Source organism: Bos javanicus, chromosome 14 (genome assembly GCF_032452875.1).
Source record: "Bos javanicus breed banteng chromosome 14, ARS-OSU_banteng_1.0, whole genome shotgun sequence".
In the NCBI taxonomy this organism is placed as follows: domain Eukaryota; kingdom Metazoa; phylum Chordata; class Mammalia; order Artiodactyla; family Bovidae; genus Bos; species Bos javanicus.
The window spans coordinates 892,105-912,603 of record NC_083881.1 but is presented as its reverse complement, the minus strand read 5'-3'; the positions used below and the strand labels follow the sequence as shown (position 1 = coordinate 912,603).

The following is a 20,499-nucleotide window of genomic DNA, read 5'->3' as shown; positions in this document are numbered from 1 at the left end:
AGCAGGTGGACAGAGTAAGACAGACAAGATGTAAAACGTAGTCAATTTTATTCTCCTTAAACCACAAAATAGAGTCTTTGGTTGTACAAACATCACTAGTTACAGTCTCGCCAAGAGGTCCCGGCTGGGGAGGGGGCGGTTAGTCAGTGGCCAGAACTCCTCAGGGGACCTCTTTAAAACGCTACCGGCCGGGTTAAAAGACTCGGGGCAAGGGTGGTGTTGGCGCTGGCAGGGCCCCCACCCCAAGTCGGGGGAGGCACCCTGCCCCTCTAAGAGGGCACTGGGCCCAGGCCTCGGCGCCCTGGCCGCACGGCCCGGCGGCTGCTGCACAAGGCCACCTCCTCGGGACCCGTGGAGCTTGGAGAGGGCCTGCCCAGAAGCACCATGGCCACCTCTCCGTCCTCCTCTGGCAGACCTGTGGGCAGGGGCAGGGAGCGAGTGAGCAGATGGGCCTGGCACCCTGGACCGCGGGGGCAGGGGCGGGGGCGGGCCCGGCCCTGGCCTGCCAACTCACCTGGGCTCGGAGGTGGTTCCAAGGACCTCAGCTCCTCAGCGAAATCTGGGGACTGTGACGGGGAGAAGGGCTGGTCAGGGACTACCCAGACCTGCCTGAAGCCCCCAACAGGAGCCTGGGTGAGTCCCTGTAGAGCCCTGGCTGGGGGGCGGGGGCGGGGGCGGGACAGGGAGGGTATGGAGCAGGGGACAGGCTGGGAGACAGGCTGAGCGGAAAGCGGCAGGAGCCGGTCAGGGTGTCCTGCAGAAGGGCCGGAGGGCCCGGTACCTGCATGTCATAGACAGGTCTGGAAGAGGGGAGGGCGGCAAACACCCTGTAGTCAAACTTCCTCCCAGACAAGGCCTTGAAAGGACAGCGTGAGGAGAGAGGCAGAGAGCGTAAGAAGAAGAGAGGGAGGGAGTCCGGATCCCTGCCCCGCCAAGGGAGGAAGGCAGGGGAGGGCGGCAGCTGCTGGCTCCTCACCAAGCGTCCCGGGGAGGTGCCGGTCTGGGGGCCGAGGTCTGGAGGAACAAGAAGGGGGCGTCGGGAGAGGTCCGCGCCGCAGGCCGGGCTCCCGCCTCCCGCCCGACGTACAGACCTTCCAAGGGGGTGGGTGATGGAGTAGGTGCCGGCGAGGGGGCCTCGGCCAGGCGCTCCAGGGGCCCCCGCTTGCTTCGGCCCTCCTGGGACTTGCTGAGGACCATCTGTGCGCGGAGGGCATCCTGCTCCAGGGACTTCATCCTGTGGGAGGGCGGAGGCACGGGCAGCGTGGGGCGCGGGCAGCGGAGGGCAGGGCGCGGGCAGCAGAGGGCGGGGCAGGGCCTCACCTGGCCGCCCTCCAGAGCGCCCGCTTCTCCGCCTCCAAGGCTCGGCGCTCCGCGGGGGACAAGGCCCGCTCTGGGGCCGGCAGCTCGGGGCTCTGCACGCGAAGCCGCTCCTGGTGGCGCCTCTCGGCCTTGGCAGTCCGCACTGGGGCACCGCCTCCCTGCGGCGGGGGAGACGCGGGACCGAGCCTGGGCCGGGCGACAGGACAGGAGGGCCCGGTGGAGGGGCGCTGGGCACGGGCGGAGGGGCACCGGGGGCAGGGGCTGGGGCGGCCCTCCCCCGCCTCACCCTTCTGCCATGGGGCCCTGGCCGGCCCAGGGTGGTTCCTCCTCGGGCTCCTCGTCCTCGGGAGCATCGGCTTCTGGGAGCCCCGTGTTGGCCGCCGCCTCGCGCAGCATCTGCGCCCTCTTCTGCTGCAGCTTGCGGGCTACGGGGCGCGGCGGGTCAGGCCACGAGCCGGCGCCCCCCGCCCTCCCCCACCCCCGCGCCGCCTGCTCACCCTCCTCCTCCTGCATCTTCCGCAGGTCGTCAGCGCCCACCAGCGACACGCGCTTAGGGGGGCCCTCGGCCTGGGGCACCCGAACCTCCAGCTCGAAGTACTTCTGCCGCTCGCGGAAGGACAGCTGCTCCGGCGAGGCCGTGGGCCCGAGCATGGGGTGCTGGGGGAAGCGTGCCCTCAGACCCGGCCCCTTGGGTGTCACACCCTCGCAGGCGCACGCAGCGGGGCACCTGAGGGCTGCCCACCACCTACCTGGGCAGGGGTGTCCAGGGGCGGGTGCAGGCCGGGCACAGCCGCGAACGTCCTATAGGCCTGCTTCACGTTGGCTGGCAGCTCGGCAGGGGAGGGCGGGGAGGGGGGCTGGGGACCGGGCGCAGTGAGCTGAGCAGGGACAGCTGTCCCTGCAGCACCGCCCACCCTGCCACCAGCTGTCCTTGCTAACTGCCGCCACCCCTGCCCCCCAGGTCAGGGCACTCACGGGCTGGGGACCACCTCTGCCCCTGGGGGCCGGGGAGCCCCTTGGCCAGGCCTGAACCAGTGGCTGGATCACCCCAGGCTTTGTCTGCAAAGGGGTTCAGGTGGGGGGTGTGAGGGACGGGGTGGGGGGAGAGAGATGGCGCCGAGGTGGGCGGCTGGGTGCCCAGGAAGCGAGGCCAGCACTCACCCATCTGCTGTCTGTCAGGAAGGGGCAGAGGCTGGGCGCTGGGCTCCAAGCCGGCACTTCAGTGTCTGCCCCAACCCTGCCACCAGGCCTGGCCCTCCCCATGCAGCAGAACCAGGGAGCCTCTGCAGGCAGGTGGGGGGCTTGGGGCAGGGTGGAGTGGCCCCCAGGAACTCCCAGACATGAAGACAGATGGGGACAAAACTGCCAGGCACTGGGGAAGGCCACCCTGACCCCCAGCCCCCTCTGCCCAGGAGGCCACAAGGAGCCCCCCAGCTGTGATACCAGCCAGCTGGGCCAGGAAGGGGCCTGCAGGCCATCCCCCTGTGGGATGGCAGCTGGGGAAGGTGTAAGCCCTGGCACCCTCCCCGGAGGAGCGGACTCTGCACACAGCACCACACAGCACCCCTCTGCAGCACCCCCACCGTGTACTCACCTGCTGGTGGCTAGGGGAGCAGGGGGCTTCAGCCATCTCTCCACTTGCCGCAGGCAGCACCTGGAAGAGCCGAGTGGTGGGTGTGGGAAGGGTCAGGCAGGGCTGAGGGCCCCCGAGGAGGAGGTGGGGGGTTGCCTGCCTCAGTAGCACAAAGGCTGGTCCTCAACACCCTGACCTGAGCAGCCCTGAGACATCTGAGATGGATGGGCTGGGCTGGGCTGGACTTCTCCTGGGTGGGGCGGCCACCCTCCCTATGAGCCTCAGAGGCCGGTCAGCCAGGGAGGCCCGCCCCCTGCGAGCCACCCCCAAGCTGTGCCCCTTTCTGATGGAGGACACTGGGCCCCCTCCCCTCTTGGGGGCTTCCTACTCTTGCCTATGTGGGGCTGAACACAAAGCCCCTGAACAGGCTCACTCAGCCCCCAGCCAGCACAGCCTCCTCACCAGCCCTGCGGGGTCTCCCAGCAGCAGCTGGTGCTGGGCAGCCCGCCCTCCAGGGAAGGGGTGAGAACCACAGGCCTCCGCCCAGGGCCCTGCCCCCACTGCAGCACTGGCCCTCCTCCCACCGTGCTCCACCGGTGGCTCCTGGGCCCACACAGCCCTCTGCTCTGCCTTGAGTTCTGCCTCTGGGAGGTGGGGGGGTAGGCGGCAGCGGGTGCATCACGGCTGGGCTCAGGAGTGGAAGAGGACAGACGCGTGCCAGGGTGGGGGTTGGCGCTCCAGCTCGGGCACCCCAGCCAGTCCCTGTCATGCATGAGGGCCCTTTGAGGGCCTCAGCCCTCTCCCTGGGGGCAGGATCCTGGCAGAGCTCTGTCCTGCAGGGCTTCAGGTGAAGGGAAGGAAGACAGGGGTAGGACTGACAGACAAGTGGGCAGAGGCCAGGACAGGGGTGTGATAACCAGGGACTGACCCTCTGCACGCTGCCGGCGCCAGGGGTGGCGGCCAGGGCTCGGCAGGCTGGCTTCAGGCTCTCTGGGCTCTGCCCCTGGGGGGCAGAGTGGACACAGGGCTGCCAGGGCTGTGCCCGCCAGAGTGCGGGGTGGGCGGCCAGGCCTAGGGACTCTGGGCTGTGGGGAGGAGCCTGCCATGTGGGGCAGGAGGACCTGGGTACTCACCATGGCCTCTGGGCCCCATAGTGGGATCTGTCCGGGCAGCTCCTTCTCCTGTGAGCAGAGGAGACAGTGGTCGGGGCTGACGGCCTCAGGCTCCCAGCCCAGGGGCTGCTGGCTGTGGGCGGCTCTGACCTTGCCGGGGCCCTCGGGGCTCAGCTCCCGGTCGATGGAGGAGATGCTTTCCAGGCTGTTCCGGCGGCCAAGGCCGCCCGCGAAGGGGTTGGCGATGATGCCTGGGGACACCTGCAGGGGAGGGGCAGAGTGGCCACACCCGAGGCAGCCGCTGGGGTGGGCTCTGCGTGCTTAGGACCACGGCACCATCGCATCTGTGCCCAGGGCACCCACACCACACTCCCGAGGACACGGCGATGCAGAGTACCGGGCGAGAGAGGTCAGCCGTGGACATGCACCCCGGAGCACAGAACTGACAAGGTGGTGGGGCGACAGTGAAGTGCCCATGGCACAGAGAGCAACTGAGGCCAAAGTCCCAGCGGAAGGAGGCTGACAGATTCCTGACGTCAGAAAAGGCCGTTTAAAGGAGGAAGAGTTGACTGTGGTGTTGACCGGAGTGATGACAGCACACGTGAACATGCGCTTCTGCAGCGTAAGTGACTATCAGGGCGTGAAAGGCGCCCGCTCACAGGCACAGCCCAGCCCCCGAGCGGCCTGAGACCCTGAGACCTGACAGCCGGGAGCTGCCTGGCGCCCGCATCCCGGCTCCCGTCTAGCCCTGTCCGCTAAGGGAGCCAGTGCTCCCTGGAGAAAGAAGGCAGGGAGAGTGTGAGGGGACCCAGGCTTCCTGCTGTGCCAGAAAGGAGCTGCCTGAGGGAGGTGGGTGATGTGAACAGGGCCCCGGGCCAGCCAGAAGCCCTCTCATCAGCTCCGTCTGGATGGCTGGAGCACCAGATACCAACAGCAGCTGTGACAACTCTCACCACGAGATAAAACGGAAAATCTGTGCTAAGGAAGGCGCCGCCCAGAGCAATGGGGAGGGCGCACGACTGCCCCGAGGCTGAGGAGGAGCCCGAGGAGGAGCGGGCTGCTGCACCCCCCAAGCGCCTGCCAGTTTCCGGGGGAAAGCATCACCTGGTGGGGTGACCCAGAGACGCCCCCGTGCAGGCACCACCACCCGTGGGTCTGGTGGGAGGCCCTCCAAGACAGTGTGAGCTCGGTGATAACCCTGCCAAAATGCAGCCACTGCAGCTCGTCCTGAGGAGGCAATGGACAGACCCCCAGTGAGTGCCATCCATGCCATGATGGCCTGTGCCCGCCTGAAGTTCCAGGTCAGGCTGGGAGACAACCAGATGTCCACATGCCTTGTGGCTCTAAAGGTTGCCTTGGGCCATTGGTGGGAGGCACGCAGGGCCTCTGAGTGAGAGGTCCTGTCTATTGTTCTTGACACTTTTCTTCAACTCTAAAACCGTCACTACTTTATCTGCTTGCTTGTATCTTTCAAAACAGAAATAACAGGAGAAACTACACTAATGCAGACGCTGGCCTGCGGGTCACCGAGAGGGGATTCAGACTCCTGGAGGGCTGTGTTCACAGCTGGCAAAGGTTTAGCATGAGCAGCCGGTTTGTCCTCCCGGCCTCAGGGTCTTTGCTCCCCAACTGCAGACTGACCTCACGACACAGCAGTAAGCGCGCCGTGTCCCACCCACCGGACTGCCGGGGAACTCCCAGGAAACTCCACTTTTAAAGTCATCTTTAAGAACTGAAAACGAGTTCTGGGCTTCCCCGGTGGCCCAGTGGTTAAGAATTCACCTACCAATGCAGGGGACACAGGCTCGCTCCCTGCTCCAGGAAGATCCCACATGCCGCAGAGCAGCTAAGCCCATGAACCACCAACTACCGAGCCCGGGGTCTGGGGTCTGTGCTTCCCAACGAGAGAAGCCGCCTCACTGAGAAGTCAGTGCGCAGCAACGAGACCAGCACAGCCGAAAAGAAAACTCAGACAAAAATAAGCCTAACTGTGTGACAAGCTGGCAGGACAATGCAGAGAATCATTTCCCAGGGACTTAACGTAGCATTGTGACTGCACCTCCTAGTGGATAAATCCTAAGGACACAAAGAAATGTCAAAATGCTATTAAGAAATGCTAGTGATAACACTGATATGGCTTTTTGAAATCAATACTTATAATATTACTTAATTTAATAAAATGACTTTTAAGATGAGAAAAAGAGACACAAATATAAAGTCAAAAGAATCAAAGCCTGCTGTCCTTAAGCATGGGTTGAAAGTAACAACCTCACGGATTTTTTCCGCCTAGAAACCTACCTCCCGAGGACCCGTGTGCTGCAGAGGCCCAGGAGCGGGGCCACGAGACCAGCCAGGGATGGTCTGAGCCCCGCGCCAGGGCTGCGGCAGGAGACACGGGGACGCCTGGGTGCACCATCAGGCTGGTGTGTCACCGGCTTGTCACCGCGGTGCCCACGCAGGCACCCTGCCTCACAAGGACCACAAAGACCAGAAAGCAGTCACCATGGGGGCTTCCAGGGCAGCCACTTGTTATTTAAAAATCAACCAATGAAAGAATCAGAGTGTTTACCACACATCTCCTGTACAAAATCTTATTTTAGGATAAAAAGCAGCTGATAAAATTTCTTTACAGAAAGGTCATTAGAATGACTGAAAACACTAGATGAGGAAGGAGTAACTGAGGCAGTCTTCCTTCGATCAGTAATCAAGGAAACACGGAAAAGAAAGGCGGTCTGGATCAAAATCCAAAAGGTGGTTTTTCTGAGAAGGCTGCTAAAATATACAAAACTTTGGTGAGTGTGATGGGGAGGAAGAGACGGCAGAAATCAGATCAAGACGGTGATGGGACCCCAGAAACAGAGGGGAGGAGAAAGAACGTTCTGGACCTTGCCCCAAACATGCTGAGCACCAGTCAGCAAGCTCTTGGAAGCGCACAGCGGCCCCCAAAGCGCTGCCACCAGCTGGCCACCAGGCCTGCCTGCCTGTGCAGGGCCCTGGGGCAGAGGCCGGCACAGCAAGGACAGGCAGGTCCTGATGCCAGCCTGCCCCCTGCCATGCAGAGGTTGGGGAGGACGCCAGGGCACAGCTCATGCAAAGACACACTTGCAGAATCCAAAGTTCGGAGAGATGGCTGTGAACCCTAATTCCTACAGGGGTTGAACGGGTCACCACAGAGGAAGCAGGTGGGCTGAGGGTAAGAGAAATGGGGCTGGGTGGATGACCGGTGTCCTGACGGATACATGTCACCCCTTTTTCTTTCAAGCACCAAGCTAGCTGGAGGAAACCGGTGGGCTGCACCTCACCGTACTTGGCACAGGGCTGTAAAAGCCATCAATAAAAGGACTCCAGAAAACTCAGCACTCTTTCAGAGAAAATTCTTACAGGTTATAAATGGAAACAGCTATCCAAGTTTAAAAGAATGTTATATAAACTACCTCCTCCAAGTCGGCACAAGGCAAGGTCACTGTCCACCATCACCAGGTTCCCGGGGGGATGGAGGAGCCTGACTTCCCAGGAAAAGGGGACCCGCAGCCACCACCTGGGCCTCAGGGCTTCCTCCAGGAGACGCAACAAAGTCACTGCTGAGAATCAACAAAGATGCAAGAGCAACCTAGGAATGTGCCTGGAGAAACCTTATTCACACAGTCACAGAGCTCAAAGTTAACCCCCAGCTCCCAACCAACTTACAGAACTGGCAGGTCCATTTGGAAGAGAAAACTCATGAAAATAGACTAAAACTTGTCAAAAGGAGAAAAAACAGTGGGTGATTTCACCAGTTAGGTCTCCTGAAACATACTCTAAAGTGGCTACACAGAAGTTAGCAGCTCAAGAACACGGCCGGCTCCCAGGACCACGGGATGTGGATCCAACCTACAAGGAAGTCCGATCTCCCCCGATCAGTGGGAAAGTGATGGACAGTCCAGTGCATTCCACTGGGACGGAAGATCCACTTGCTTGAGAAGCAATTCCAGTGGATTGTAGTGCTCTGTTTTCTAAAAAACAGCTTTGACAATCTTGCCCCAGAGAGGGTTTTCATCGTCAAAACTCAAATCCAGACATTATGAGAAAGGTTAGACAATGTCACTCACAGTCTCCATGTTTCTATAACCCCAGAGAGGCCGTTGTGAAGGAGCAAAAGACAAAGCCCACTCACGCCCTATGCAAAAAGACAGAAGCTTATAACACAAAAGACGAACTGCGAGTTAGGTGAGTCACACGTCAAAGGAGGCCAGGTCCATGGAGACAAGCCTGAGGCTGGGCAGGGGTGGGAGATGGGGCAAGCCTGCGGCCTCAGGCCCAACACCCTTTCTTCCAGGGTGCTGTCCTGCAGAAATGCCCCCAAAAGCATCAAGACGGGTTCTGAGCACTCTGGTTGGAAACACAGCACAGACAAAGCAACCCAGGGAGAGATGGGCAGACAGTCAGAGGAGCCCAGCAAAGCCTCCGTAAAGCTGGGGAGATGCCTGCTCTGCTCTTCGCCCTGGAGTGAATTTACTCTGTTTGTACTGAAACCTTAAAAATAAGTACATGTACTGACCGAAACATGTAAGGTCTCACTTTAAATGAGAAAGCAGAAGACACAGCCCTCTCTGGAAAATGTGAGCAAGGTTCCTCACCAGAAACAACAGGTTCCTGCAGGGACACAGGGATGTGGGCACAGAGACCAGCACAGGGGCCCCCAGAACCCAGGGAATGGGGTCCCAGTCCAGCACCCAGGGAGGAGAAACAAGGACAAACGCACCACCCTTCCCAGTTCAGGAGACGATGCACAGAACGAGGTGGACCCCGCCTCGGCAGTGCAGGGACAGGCAGTAGGCTGCCGTCCCAGAGACCCACTGTAGCCCCATCCCCAGAAAGGAGGCCCTCGGGGAGCTGGCAGCCGCTGCGGGGAATGAGCCCCTGGAGGCGGGGGCTGGGGGCTGATGCAGGAGAAGCGGCCCCCCTGGGCTGATGCTGGAAGCCCGGGGACAGCGGCAGCATAAGACAGCAGGGCCCCCCGAGAGGGCACAGCCAGGCTGGTGCAGGACACGGGCCGGGCTGGACACCAGGCCTCTGCAGCCCAGTCCCGGGCCTGGCAGCCAACACTTCCTCCAGGGGCTGCAACGGAGAACCACTGGGTCCCCACATGCCCGCCCAGGTGTCTGCGTGGGGACACAGGTCTGGGCCCTGAGCTCCCTGCTAAGGGGCTGCCAGAAGGCAGGCCGGCACCAGGCCAGCGTGGCAGGGCCCGGGGGTTTGCAGGCGGGCTGTGTCCTGCTCTGGGCCGTCCTGCCCTGGCTTGGCGGCCCCAGGGCACAAATGCTGCTTGCCCGGTTCAACCTTTTCTTTGAAGACACAACCAGGCCTTCTGTACACACTCTCTGTCCCGCCAGGGCCGCGAGTGGGGCCGAAACGAGGACCTGGCACCTGCACCGCATGGCTCCCCCAGGTCTGACTCACAACGGCCAAGCGCGTCCTGGCCCCGGCGCACCAGGACCCTCCCGGCCACACTGGGGGCGGGACGCAGTCCCCGTGGCCGAGCGCCGGCCAGGGGGGCACTGACCTCAGGGGTGGCAGCGCTGGTGTCGAAGCCATCGCAGACCAGGACAGTCAGGGTGTCGCCCACACTGCGCAGCAGCTGCACAGCCTCTCCATGCGTCAGGCCCAGCAGGCTCTGCTGGTTCACCTCCAGCAGCCGCAGTCCCACCCGCAAACGGCCATCTCGCCCAGCTGCTCCCGTGGGGCTCACCTGCGGGGAGACAGCTGTGCTCAGGACCAGCCCCGGACCTGGGCCCCTCCCTGCCTGAGAAGTCCACGGGGCAGGCGGGCGAGTGGGAGCTCACCTTGGAGATGAAGATGCCCTCATCGGTGGGGTCGCAGGGGTTCCCGGCGTGGCCCTTGGCGCCCCCACGTATGCTGATGCCCAGCCTCTCCCCGGGGGCCTTCTGGATGCAGAGCTCCCGCATGCCCGGGGGCGGCGGGTCCCTCCGCACGAGCAGCACCAGCTCCAGGCAGGGCCGGAGCAGGGCGCTGACTGCTTCCTGGTGCGTGGCCTCCCGCACATCCTGCCCATTCACTGCCAGGATGCGGTCCCCGACCCGCAGGCCACTGCGTGCAGCCAGGCCCCGCGGGAGCACCTGTGGAGGGAAGGCCGGGAACTGTGGGCAGGGGGCCGGGCCTCCCTGCACCCCGCGGCGCCCACGGGGCCTGCTCTACCTTGGAAATGAACACGCCGGGCTCCTGGACACCGAATGGGTGGCTGGAGTGGTCGGAGCCCCCAACGATGCTGAGCCCCAAGGGGCCCCCCGCTCTGGGCAGACAGATTTCCTAGGAACATGGAGGAACAGGAAGGGTGGCTGGAACAAGCCGAACATTACAGGATGGCTTCCCAAGCCCAGGGGTGTGTGAGACCAGGGAGCTCCGCCACAGGGAGGCCGCGTGATGGTGCAGAGAAGACTGCAGGAGGAGGAAGCCCCTACGGAACGACGCCCTGTGTCCTGGAGCCTGAGAGGACAGGACCGAGGCCCTTGTTCTCCCACGAGCGGGGCCGACAGCCACACCTAGAGCTGTGTGGCTGTGGAGACAGGGGCTGGTTGGTGGGCAGGGCCAGGGCAGCGGTCTCACCTCCACTGGGTACGGCCCCTCCAGGGCAGCGGCCAGCAGACTAGGGGGCAGCCTCAGAGGCCCAGGCTCCCCTGGGGTGGCAGGGGCAGCAGTGGGGGGCGGGGGGGAGTGAGGGGGAGGGCTGGGGGCGAGGGGCCCCCCAGCCTCCCGCTCTAGCAGCAGGGCGATGGTGGGGGACGCGGCGGTCAGCAGGGAGACGGCGTGGTCGTGTCTGGCCTCGGTCATGTCCACCCCATTGATCTGCAAGAGCACAGCCCGTCAGACGGCCCCAGGGAGAGGGGTGCATGGGTGCTAGGCAGGCCCACCGCCGCACTCACGGAAAGGACGCGGTCGCCGACCTGCAGGGTGCCTGCCCGGTGGGCAGCACCCCCCTCAGCGATGCGGGAGATGAAGATGCCCTGCAGCGGGGGAGGGCGAGTGGGTGTCCGCACGCTGGCCAGGCCTGCCCCCCACCCCGCCCCACCCCCGGCCCCAGACTTACCCCGTCACCGGCCCGATAGGGCGTGGAGCCTTTCCCGCCTGCGATGCTGAAACCCAGCCCCTTCTCACTACGCACGAGACAGGCCACGTGGCGCTGGCGGGGTGGCCCAGGTGGCTCGGGCGGGAGCAGAGGCAGGCGCAGGCCGCCTCCTCGCCGCTCCCGCGGGCTGTAGTCGTCCTCGGGCCGCAGGGCTGTGACGGTGACTGCATTCTCAGGCTCCACCATGCGCTCCCGCCACAGCCGCATGTGCACAGTGGCACCCGCCCCGCGCAGTGCCTCCACGGCCTGCTGGTGCTCCGCGTCCTGCAGGGCCACGCCGTTCACCTGCCGCACGGCACTTGTCAGCCTGCCCTCTGCAGGCGGGCCGGCCAAGTGGGCACAAGCCACAGCGTGCCAGGGGCTGCTGCCCTGCTCCCTGTGAGTACCAGCTACCTATCTGGGCAACACAGGGCTAGGAGGCCCACTGTCGAGGAAGCAGGCGATGCCCCTGCTAGTCCACAGTGCCCAGTCCTGGTGCCCCTGCCCCACACACCTGGTCCTTATCTGAGCAGTCCTGGGGAGGATGCCAGGGGTTCTGCGCATCTGGCCCTGCCCTGCGCTCTCTGAGCTGCTGGGACACAGCAGCCCCTCTGTTGAGTGAGTGCAGGGTTACTTCCTCCTGCCCCCATCCCCCAGAGCAGACTGCCCTCTGACCACCCGACAGGCACGTGGGCTCCAATGCTCCCTGACATGGCCAGGAGGCCCCACCCCACAGGCCTCCTGCCCAGACGCGGGTTTCTGCCTTGGGCTGTCCTCCAGTCTACCCGGAGCTCTAGCTTATGAGCTCCATGCCTCACAGGGGTCCCATACTTGGGGCTCTCAGGAGGAGCTGGGCACCCTCTTCCTGGAGGGGAGGGAGCCCACCACCAGACATGGGACTGAGAGGTCCCAAGAGTGTGCACCTCACACGGTTGTCAGGGAGCTCACCTCGAGGAGCTTGTCACCTACTCGGACCCCAGCCCGAGCCGCAGGGCCCTCCTCAGACACCCGGGAGATGAAAATACCCTGCAAGACAGACAGAGACAAGTCCAAGAACATCGGTGGATGCCCTTCCAGAGAGGGGCCCTCAGCAGCTGTGCGAGGCCCAGAAGCCCCCCAGTCAGGGCTGCAAAGACGCCCCAGGGTGCAGGAAAGGCAGAAGTGGGCCTGCAGTGGTCAGACAGCCTGGGTGTGGGCTGCTCTGGGGTCCCAGGCGTCAGGGAGTGAGAGTGCAGGTCAGTCCTGGGAAGTTCGATCCACACACAACACAAGAGGCGCCGGTGAAAGGGAGGTGAGGCTGAAAGAGACGGCGGGCAGACCAGCAGCCCTGACCGTCTTCTACGACGCTGCCCCCCACAACCCCGGCCTCTAGGACCTCGTGTGCTGCAGGAGCAGGGCCTGCGGGCAGCACAGGGTGGGGGCGGCTCCTCACCTCGTCGTCTCCCTTGTAGGGCGTGGATCCCTTGCCACCCGCAATGCTGATGCCCAGGCCCCCTGTCTGCCGCACGATGGTCAGCGTCAGCTGGAAACAGAACAGACGTGCCGTGTCCAGGGAAGGCTGAGGGGCCGGGGCCTGGTCCCCTCCGGCCACCAGCCACCTCTCCCAGGACCAGCTTGGGCCACAGAGGAGCTGATGAGGTGGGGGCTGCCAGGCTCCAGGGAGCGCAGCCAGAGGGAGTGCTCGCCTGTGGGTGATGGGGGCCTTCCAGGGCTGGAGCTGCTGCAGGAGCGGGGCACACCCTGCACCTCCTCCAAGATCGGCCACCCCTGCCTGGAGGCCAATGCCCTGTGGGTCTAGCGGGCGCCCCAGGCCCTGGCTCTGAGTTTGGGGAGGAGGCCTGAGCAGCAGCGGGAAGGAGATGGAGAGCCCGCAGCCCGAGAGCAAGGCCCGCGAAGCCTGGGGCAAGAGCGCAGTGGCAAGCGAGTACAGACCTCTTCCTCCTCAATGCGAGCGGGCTCTATCAGCAGGTTATTGGCCTGGTCAAACGACACCCCCTGTTAGGACAGGACCAGCAAGGACATGCAGGTCAGCTGCCGCCCGGCCCCGCCACCTCCTTGCCCAGCCCCGCTATGAGCAAGAAAGAGAGAGAAGACCACACCAAGCTCCCACAGCCTGAGCGCCTGGCCCTTCGTGCCTGGGTCTGGTGCTGCCCCCAGGCAGGGGGTCCTGTAGGGTCTGGAGGCCTGGCTGCTACTGCCGACCTGCCAAATGGGCAGGCTGAGCTGGTGCCAGGTGGGCCTAGGCCTAGCTGTGCCAGCTCTAACTGTCCAGGCCCTCTCAGCAGCCACAGCACCAGGCTGTCTGTGCTCAGCACAGAACCACAGATATGTCAGACATGGGGCTGCTGCGGGGCGGGTCATCCCATGGAGAAGACAGGGACCCGTGAGAGCCAGCCCTCCAAAGGCTAGGGCAGGCAGAGGGGCCTGGGCATAGGCGGGGACTGCCAGGGGCTTGGGATGGGGCTACAGGGCCAGCACGGAGCTTGCAACTGAGTCTGCACCCAGCCTGCAAAGGAGAGTGGGGAGCTGGGGACAGGCACCTCCCGTGCCAGCTGCCTCGAGAGTTGCCTGGGACCCTTGCCGGTGTGGACCAGGGGGCCTGGCCAGTTGGATTTGGGCTGGCGTGTGGGGCCAGACCCACCTTGACAGAGGGCGCAGAGGCCACCGCCTTCTCCTCCTCTGCTGCTGCTGCCGCCTCCCCCTCCTCTTCCTCCTCAGCTTCGTCTTCCTCCTCCTCCTCCTCCTCCGCTCGCGGAGCCCAGGACATGTGGGGGCCATTGTGCCAGCCCCCAGTCCCCACTGGGCCCTCATTGTCTGGCGGTGTCCCCTGCAGGAGGGCCACCACGGCCTCGGGCTGGGGCAGCTTGGAGATCTTGAAGTGCTTCTTGTAGTGGGGCGTGTCCTTGCGGATGAGCCTTTGTCTGCCCCCCGGCAGGGGCCAGGGTGCCTCTGGCTGGCCCTCCTCGCTCTCGCCGTCCTCCCTGGGCAGGAGCAGCGTGTCCTCCGCGAAGCGCACAGTGGGCTGTGAGAGCTAAGCGTGAGGACTAGGCCAGCCCACCCCTGAGCGCAGGGCCCAAGGCAGCAGACAGGTGCTAAGAGGGCCCGCTGCTCAAAGAACAGGGACAAGTGACGAGCCAGTGAGGGGCACAGAGCAGTCAGCGGGAAGAGCAGGCTCGGGGGCTGGGAGGCTCTGCCCACTGTGCTCTCAGCAGCCTGAGGAGGGGCCCCAGCAGGACCACGAGGAAGGCCCTGGTGTCTGGGAATGTTCCAGAGGGGAATGTGCGGTAAGCGCGGGCGGGCAGGGCCCAGGCTGAGCCGGCCTTGAAGTGAAGACCCTCGTCCCCCAGCCCTCCCCCTGGCCTGGGGCAGCCTGACTCCTGCTGGGCCCCACACAGGAAGAGTGCACCTGGGGGCTGGGCCCCACACAGGAAGAGTGCACCTGGGGGCCCACCTGAAAAAGCCGACTGGTGCTGCCTGCACACGAGCTTGGGAAGGAGGCGGGGTGGGAGCTGGCAGGCCCGCCCCGGAGCAAGTGCCCCCAAGGCCAGTCTCACCTCCTCGTAGGTCTCCTCCATGACCTCTTCCTGGGTGGCTGGCATGGGTTCCTGCTGGCTCAGCCCCTCCTCCTCGGCCAGCGGGCCCTCAGGCTCGCCCTGGGAGGCTGTGCCGGCAGACAGGTGCGAGTCTGCACTCAGGCCAGACTCAGTGCTCAGCCTCTTCTCCTGTGGCAGGGGAAGGCAATGGGTTGGGCTGCCCCCGGAGGATCCCACATTGCAGGATGTACCCCAGGGCTCGCTGCTGCCTGACCACAAAGCCTTGGGAGCTTCCCCTCTAGCTGCCCCCATCCTGCAGGAAGTCTGTGCTCATCCTCTGGGGTGCCCGCTGTCCCACCACTAGGGAAGCCGCACTTCCAGCTCCAAAAGGTGTGGATACACAAAGCCACCCTTCTGTGGTTCAAACCCTCAAGGTTCATTCCAAACAAATCACAAGGGCAGGGGCTGACGAGTCCCCGAGCAAATGCCAGCTCAAGGACGGGTAGGTGCCCCCGACCAGCACGAGCATGCCTCCTGGACCAGTGAGGGCAGCTTCCCGTGGGTGGCTGTGCACCACAGACATAGGTCCCGCCACGTAGCCCCAGGCACCAGACACCCTGCTGTACCCGGGGGTCCTGAGCGAGCGGAGCTGGGCCTGCCTGATTCTGAACAGCACCCCTCATGGAAGTTGACAGTGCAGGTGCCCTTGAGACGTGCCAGCCCATAGGCCCACTGCTCCAGCCACTCCTGGCTCCTCACGGGCAGCTGCCCCACATCCATGCCACATGGCTCTTGTGTCTGCCTAGCGGCCCTCGGTGGAGGCAGCCTGCTCTACAGAAGGCACACGCACTTGTCCCTGAGTTTCCCAACCAGCACCACCGCCTGGCTCCTCTCCCGGTGGGTTCCCCATGCCCACGCGGGCCGGAAGCCCTGCACCCAGCCCAGGGCTCCCGCAGGAAGGCCTGTAAGGCGGGCGGTTGTCCCTCCCATGGCCTCCAGGTCCCCACAAGCACCTCCTCGGAGGGCGAGGGTGGCGCAGGGTCAGGCCTGCAGGAGGTGGCTTCGCTCCGGCGCTCCACACCCCTCTTCATCACCTTGAGCTCGCTGGGGTGTGGCGTAGCCCGACGCTGCAGGCCCTGCAGTGGGCACAGGGGTGAGGGGCAGGTGGGGCAGGGGTCAGGCGGGGGCGGGGAGGCGGGAGCCCCCGGGGACCCCACCCCGCCATACCCGTTTCTCGGCAGCGGCTTCCTCCGGGTCGTCGTCGCCGGCGGGGGCCTCCAGGAACTGGATGACGCTGACACGGCTGAGCGGGGCGTCTCCCCAGCTTTCCGAAGGGCTGCTCTGCAGCTCAGGGTCCTCTGTGGAAGCGCTTGTCAGGGGGAACGCCGCCCCGCCCCAGGCCCCGCCCCGCCCCGCCCCAGGCCCCGCCCCCAGCGACCTACCAAGACTGGGCAGGGGCTGCTGTGGCAGCAGGTAGCAGGTGAGCACCTTCTCGCCCGTTTGGGCATCATCCTCGGTCTGGAACCGAAGCATGGGCTGCGCCTGGTTCTCCGCTAGCCACAAGGCCTTCAGGTTGAGGTGCGTGAGTGCAAACGGCAGACTCTGCAGGCTGGGGGCGGGGGCACGGTCAGCTCGGGGAGAGCCAGGCCCGGTGCCGCGGGATGGGGGCAGCACTCACCGGTTGCCGGCCACATCCAGCACGTGTAGCTCAGCCGTGTGGGCGAGCTCTGGCGGCAGGACGGCCAGGCGGTTGTCCCTCAAAGAGAGGACACTGAGTGCCACGCAGCCCCCAATCTCAGGCGGCAGTGCCTCTAGGTGGTTCCGGTCCACGTTGAGGTTGGTCAGCTTGGTCAGTTTCCCCAAGGAGTGGGGCAGGGCCTGGCCGGGAGGAGTGAGGATCAGAAACCATCAGGAGCCCGAGGGTGCAGTCTCTGCCCTTGCTCTGGCCCCGATGAAGCAGATGTCTGGCTCCTGCCACTCTGCACGCCTCCAGGTGCTCCCCCATCCTCCCTGCCTCCCACACTAACTCTGAAACCAGCCCCACCGTCAGCAGGTTCTCAGTGAGGATCAGCTCCGACAGGTTCTCACAGTCCCCGATGGCTTCTGTCACCTCGCACAGGCGATTCTGGTCCACCTTCAAGATGGACAACTGCTTCAGCTGACCTGGCGTTGGGAAGATGCAGCAACAGGCTCAGTGGGGCCGGGAGCCTTGGACACTCAAGAGACTGAAGCAGCTTGTGCTGGCGCAAGGACTCCTGCCTCGTGCACTGTGAGACCGCTGAGACCTCAGCCTCCCTCCAGACGCGCGCTCACTGCCCCAACCTGCTGCCAACCTGAGCAAGCCCAGCGGCTCCCAGGTCCCCAGGCCCTCATTGTGCCCTCACGAGCTCACCACCAGCACTCACCACCGCACACTGCCTCAGCTCCTCAGGTGTGAGCACGAGTCGTGCCACTGTGGCCCAACGCCTCCCCTTCTCAGGGACAGGTCCCAGGCCCCCGCTCGGCCCAGGTTCACACTAGCCATGCCCCTCCCGGCACTGACCAATGCCGTCTGGAAGCCGCTGCAGCAGGTTCTGTGAGAGCAGCAGGTCAGTGAGCAGCACCAGTCCCCCAAGCTCCGAGGGCAGCTCCTCCAGCCGGTTCTCAGACACATCCAGGCACACCAGGCGCCGCAGATTCCCAAGCTCCTGGGGGGTGGGTGCAGAGGGTCAGGGGGAGGGACAGGTCCAAGTGGGGGTGGCAGCCACACCCTCACTCACCGGGGGCAGGGCTGATAGCTGGTTCCGGTCCAGCCACAGCTCCCGCAGGTTGGGCAGGGCCCCCAGGGTGTCAGGCTGCAAGAAGAGGCAGGGACAGGGTGATGGCCAAGGCTCACTTGCCCTGCCTGGCCCCGCCCCACCCATGACAGCCCCACCCTCTCCACACCAGCACTTCCAGATCATTGCCTCCCAAATCCAGCTGTTCCAGCTTGACCAGGAAAGACAGGGACCTGCAGAAGAAACAGAGCAAGGTCTGTCGTGGCCAAATGGCCCATGGTCCCTGGGGCTAGCTGCTGGCAGGGGCGAGCTCACTCACGCAGGCAGGGACTTGAGCAGATTCTCCCGGAGCTCCAGGGTCACCAGGTTGGCGAGGCTGAACGAGACCAGGACAGAGTGTGAGAGGAGGCAGGATGGTGGGGAGTAGTGCAGGAATAGGGCTCGGCTGAGCCCCCCACCCCGCAGGAAGGCACTCACTTGCCCACGTCCCCAGGCAGTGCCTGCAGGGACACATCATTCAGCGCCAGGTGAGCCAGACTGCGTAGCTGAGTGAAGCCTTCGGGGAGCCTAAGGAGAGAAGAGGGTCCTCAGATGCCCAGGCCAGGGCTTCAGAACCCCCACGGCCCATGCCCAGCCCTGCTATGGCCACCACCCACCTGGACAAGGGGTTCCCACTGAAGTCAGCAATCTCCAGAGCTTTGCAGAACTTGATGCTCTCGGGGATCTCAGGGATGTCTGTGAGGAGAAAGGGGTCACCACGGAGAGATGCCCACAGCCTCCAGGAGCTCAAAGCCCTTCCTGCCACCCTCAGATGCCACCCCATGCCTGCCCCAGCTCCACACCGTTCCGGGACACATCCAGCTCCACCAGCTGCATGAAGTTGGCCACCTCCGGAGGCAACCGCTGGATCTCGTTGTCGCTCAAGCCCAGCTTGCGCAGGTTCAGTAGCCTAAAGAAGGGCTGTGGGCAGGGGGTAGGGTCAGAGTGACAGGCCCTGTAGTGAGGGCCCCTCCCTGCTCCAGGCCACACAGGAACCCTGGGTCCTGTCCTATCACCCTGGTCTGAAGTAAGAAAAGCAACGAGATAAAAACATACACACACAGCTTCTCGAGCTTCTGACTCCTTGACTTTTGACACCTGGTCCCTTTGTGTTACCTCAGAGACACCCCTCTCCGCACCTCCCCCTGCAACATGCAACATTGCCAGCTGACCTACCTTACACGCTCAAGTCTTAGTCTTAACTGAGAAATCACTTCTTTTCTCTGACCTGACAAGTCTCTGTTTCTCGCCTTCTGTGTTCCCTCACGGCTCTACCTACCACCTGAATCACCTCTTCGACCCACCCAGCCGGTGGGCCCTCCAAAGCCTGCAGTAGTTTCTGTGACTGTACCCCAGCAACTAGCCCAGCCTGAGACACTGACAAGAATTTGGAAACTACCAAAAAAAATATAGCGAAAACAGCAGGGGCCACAGATCCGTGTAAGAGGCCCTGGTCCAAGTTCTGGAGTGAAGCCACACCCTCTGTGGCATGCAGCCCCCAGGCATTGGGCCACTTGGCACCCCATCTCCAAGAAGGAAATCCTTTTGTGACCTGCTTCCTTTAACCTTCTCTCCCAAGTGGCCTTAGAAGGAAAGCAAGCTGACGGGAAGAAACAAGGCAATGAGAGGTAGACGGAACACAGGCTGGTTAGGGACAGGCACCATAAGAAGGCTCCCTCTGACCCCGCCCCAGCACCCTGGAGGAAGACAGCAGTCAGGACAGAGGCTGGGCTCCCCCTCCAGAGTAGTCCAGCAAGTTCGTATCCATCAGCCAAGCCGGTTAACCTTCCACCCCGATCTACCTCAAGCCCATCCACCTTCCCCCGCGGCTTTCCATCTGTAGCTCCTCCTCTAGGCTGTGACCATCCCCACCCCCAGGCAGGCACCTGATGACCGATGCCACCTGGTGCCAGCGCCGGCGGTGGGTGAGGAGGGTGGGGCTGGCCAGGGTGGGGCTCTGGCCAGTAAGAACCAGCAGGGCCGGCTGGACGCTGCGGTGTCCCGCGCAGGCCAGGGCCGGCTGAGAGCTCGGAGGAGCAGACGGTCGCATGCAGACTGACCCTGCCGACCTGGAACGAGGGCTGGGACGGCGGCCACTCACCTTGGGGAGCTCGCGCAGCTGGTTGGCGTCGAGGAGCAGCTCCTCCAGGCTGCGGCTGTACCGATAGATTTCCTCGGGCACGGCCTGCAGCGAGCAGTGCCGCTTGTCCACCGACTCCACGTGCCGGTTGCAGCGCCAGAGCGGGATGCACTTGAGCATGGTGCGGGCGGGCGCGGGATCCGGCGGCGGGCGGGGGGCGGGGCTCGGCCCGCATGAGCGCCGGACCGGGGGAGAGGCAGGGGGCGGCCCGGGGCGGCGGTGGCGGCGGCGCGCAGGGCCGGGCCCGCGCTCGGAACGCTCGGACCGCGGCGGCCTGGGTGGGGGGCGCGGCCCGGCCGGCGCTCAGACTCTCAGGACGCGGCGGCGGCCCGGCATCCCGCCTGGCCCACTTGACCCGGTCCGTCCGCTCGCCCGCCGCCTGTGCCGCAGTCGGAGCCGCCACCGCTGCCCGCCGGACTGCCCCGCCGACAACCGCCGGTCGCCGCGTAGCCCGCCGGGAAGCCGAGGCCCGCCCTCGCCGCCCCGAACTGCAACCCCCACAAGGCCCTGCGGCGCCGGTGCCTCCGAGGACCCGTAGCGGCCCCGCGAACAGCCTGTCGGGAAGCTCGAGTCGCCCCCTGGCGCAAGGAATGACGGGAGCTGAAGTCCGCTCAAAGCCTGCCCTCCCTACCGCCAGCGCCCTAACCAGAGGCTCGAGGTTTCCTGCCTTCCCTCCAGCACCGCCCTGCACCTCCCTACCCCCGACCCGTCCCCGCCTTAGCCTCACGACCCAGAGATCCCGCCTGCCGCCCCTCCCACGGCGACGTGGCTCCCTGAGGGCAGGGCGACAGGCCCAGGCTGTGCTTGTATTTATTTGCCCGGTGGACTGCGTGTGTCCTAGGACTTCGGAGACTCTGGGTCAGCCTTCTTGCAACACTACCTGAGCATGTGACAGTAGAGCCCCGCACAGCAGGAAGGCCACCC

General features: G+C 64.4%; 1 protein-coding gene across 8 annotated transcripts; it reads right to left on the bottom strand.

Annotated features, from left to right (window-relative positions):
• Positions 1 to 31: 31 nt before the first annotated feature.
• SCRIB (scribble planar cell polarity protein) lies at positions 32 to 19,703 on the bottom strand. 8 transcript variants are annotated; one of them, XM_061438068.1, is made up of 37 exons: positions 19,537 to 19,703; positions 18,239 to 18,356; positions 18,053 to 18,131; positions 17,874 to 17,963; positions 17,716 to 17,772; positions 17,566 to 17,629; positions 17,400 to 17,474; positions 17,183 to 17,327; positions 16,685 to 16,803; positions 16,319 to 16,518; positions 16,083 to 16,249; positions 15,868 to 15,998; positions 15,654 to 15,776; positions 14,662 to 14,829; positions 13,749 to 14,129; positions 13,040 to 13,102; positions 12,540 to 12,629; positions 12,056 to 12,133; positions 11,090 to 11,413; positions 10,926 to 11,006; positions 10,609 to 10,848; positions 10,201 to 10,311; positions 9,828 to 10,121; positions 9,548 to 9,733; positions 4,156 to 4,266; positions 4,027 to 4,074; positions 2,915 to 2,974; positions 2,296 to 2,379; positions 2,070 to 2,177; positions 1,818 to 1,977; positions 1,607 to 1,745; positions 1,321 to 1,506; positions 1,092 to 1,234; positions 977 to 1,014; positions 782 to 856; positions 515 to 566; positions 32 to 415 (listed from the first exon to the last, which is right to left on the bottom strand). In XM_061438068.1, exons 1-37 carry the CDS (start codon positions 19,693 to 19,695, stop codon positions 270 to 272), a joined length of 4,893 nt encoding a protein of 1,630 aa, XP_061294052.1. In that variant the 5' UTR covers positions 19,696 to 19,703; the 3' UTR covers positions 32 to 269. The 8 variants fall into 8 exon arrangements, with proteins under 8 accessions (XP_061294052.1, XP_061294045.1, XP_061294046.1 ...); XM_061438061.1 differs by lacking the exon at positions 2,296 to 2,379; XM_061438062.1 differs by lacking the exon at positions 2,296 to 2,379 and having other exon boundaries at positions 13,040 to 13,084.
• Between the last annotated feature and the right edge of the window lie 796 nt (positions 19,704 to 20,499).

Excerpts from the sequence above, each read along its gene's own strand:
- SCRIB (XM_061438068.1), bottom strand. The coding sequence starts at position 19,695 with ATGCTCAAGTGCATCCCGCTCTGGCGCTGCAACCGGCACGTGGAGTCG. Across the intron at positions 13,103-13,748 it reads CCTCTGCGCCCTCTGTCAAG|GGGGTGTCGTTTGACCAGGC; the intron begins GTGGGTCTGGCC and ends CTGTCCTAACAG. Across the intron at positions 1,978-2,069 it reads CCCTGGACACCCCTGCCCAG|CACCCCATGCTCGGGCCCAC; the intron begins GTAGGTGGTGGG and ends CGCTTCCCCCAG.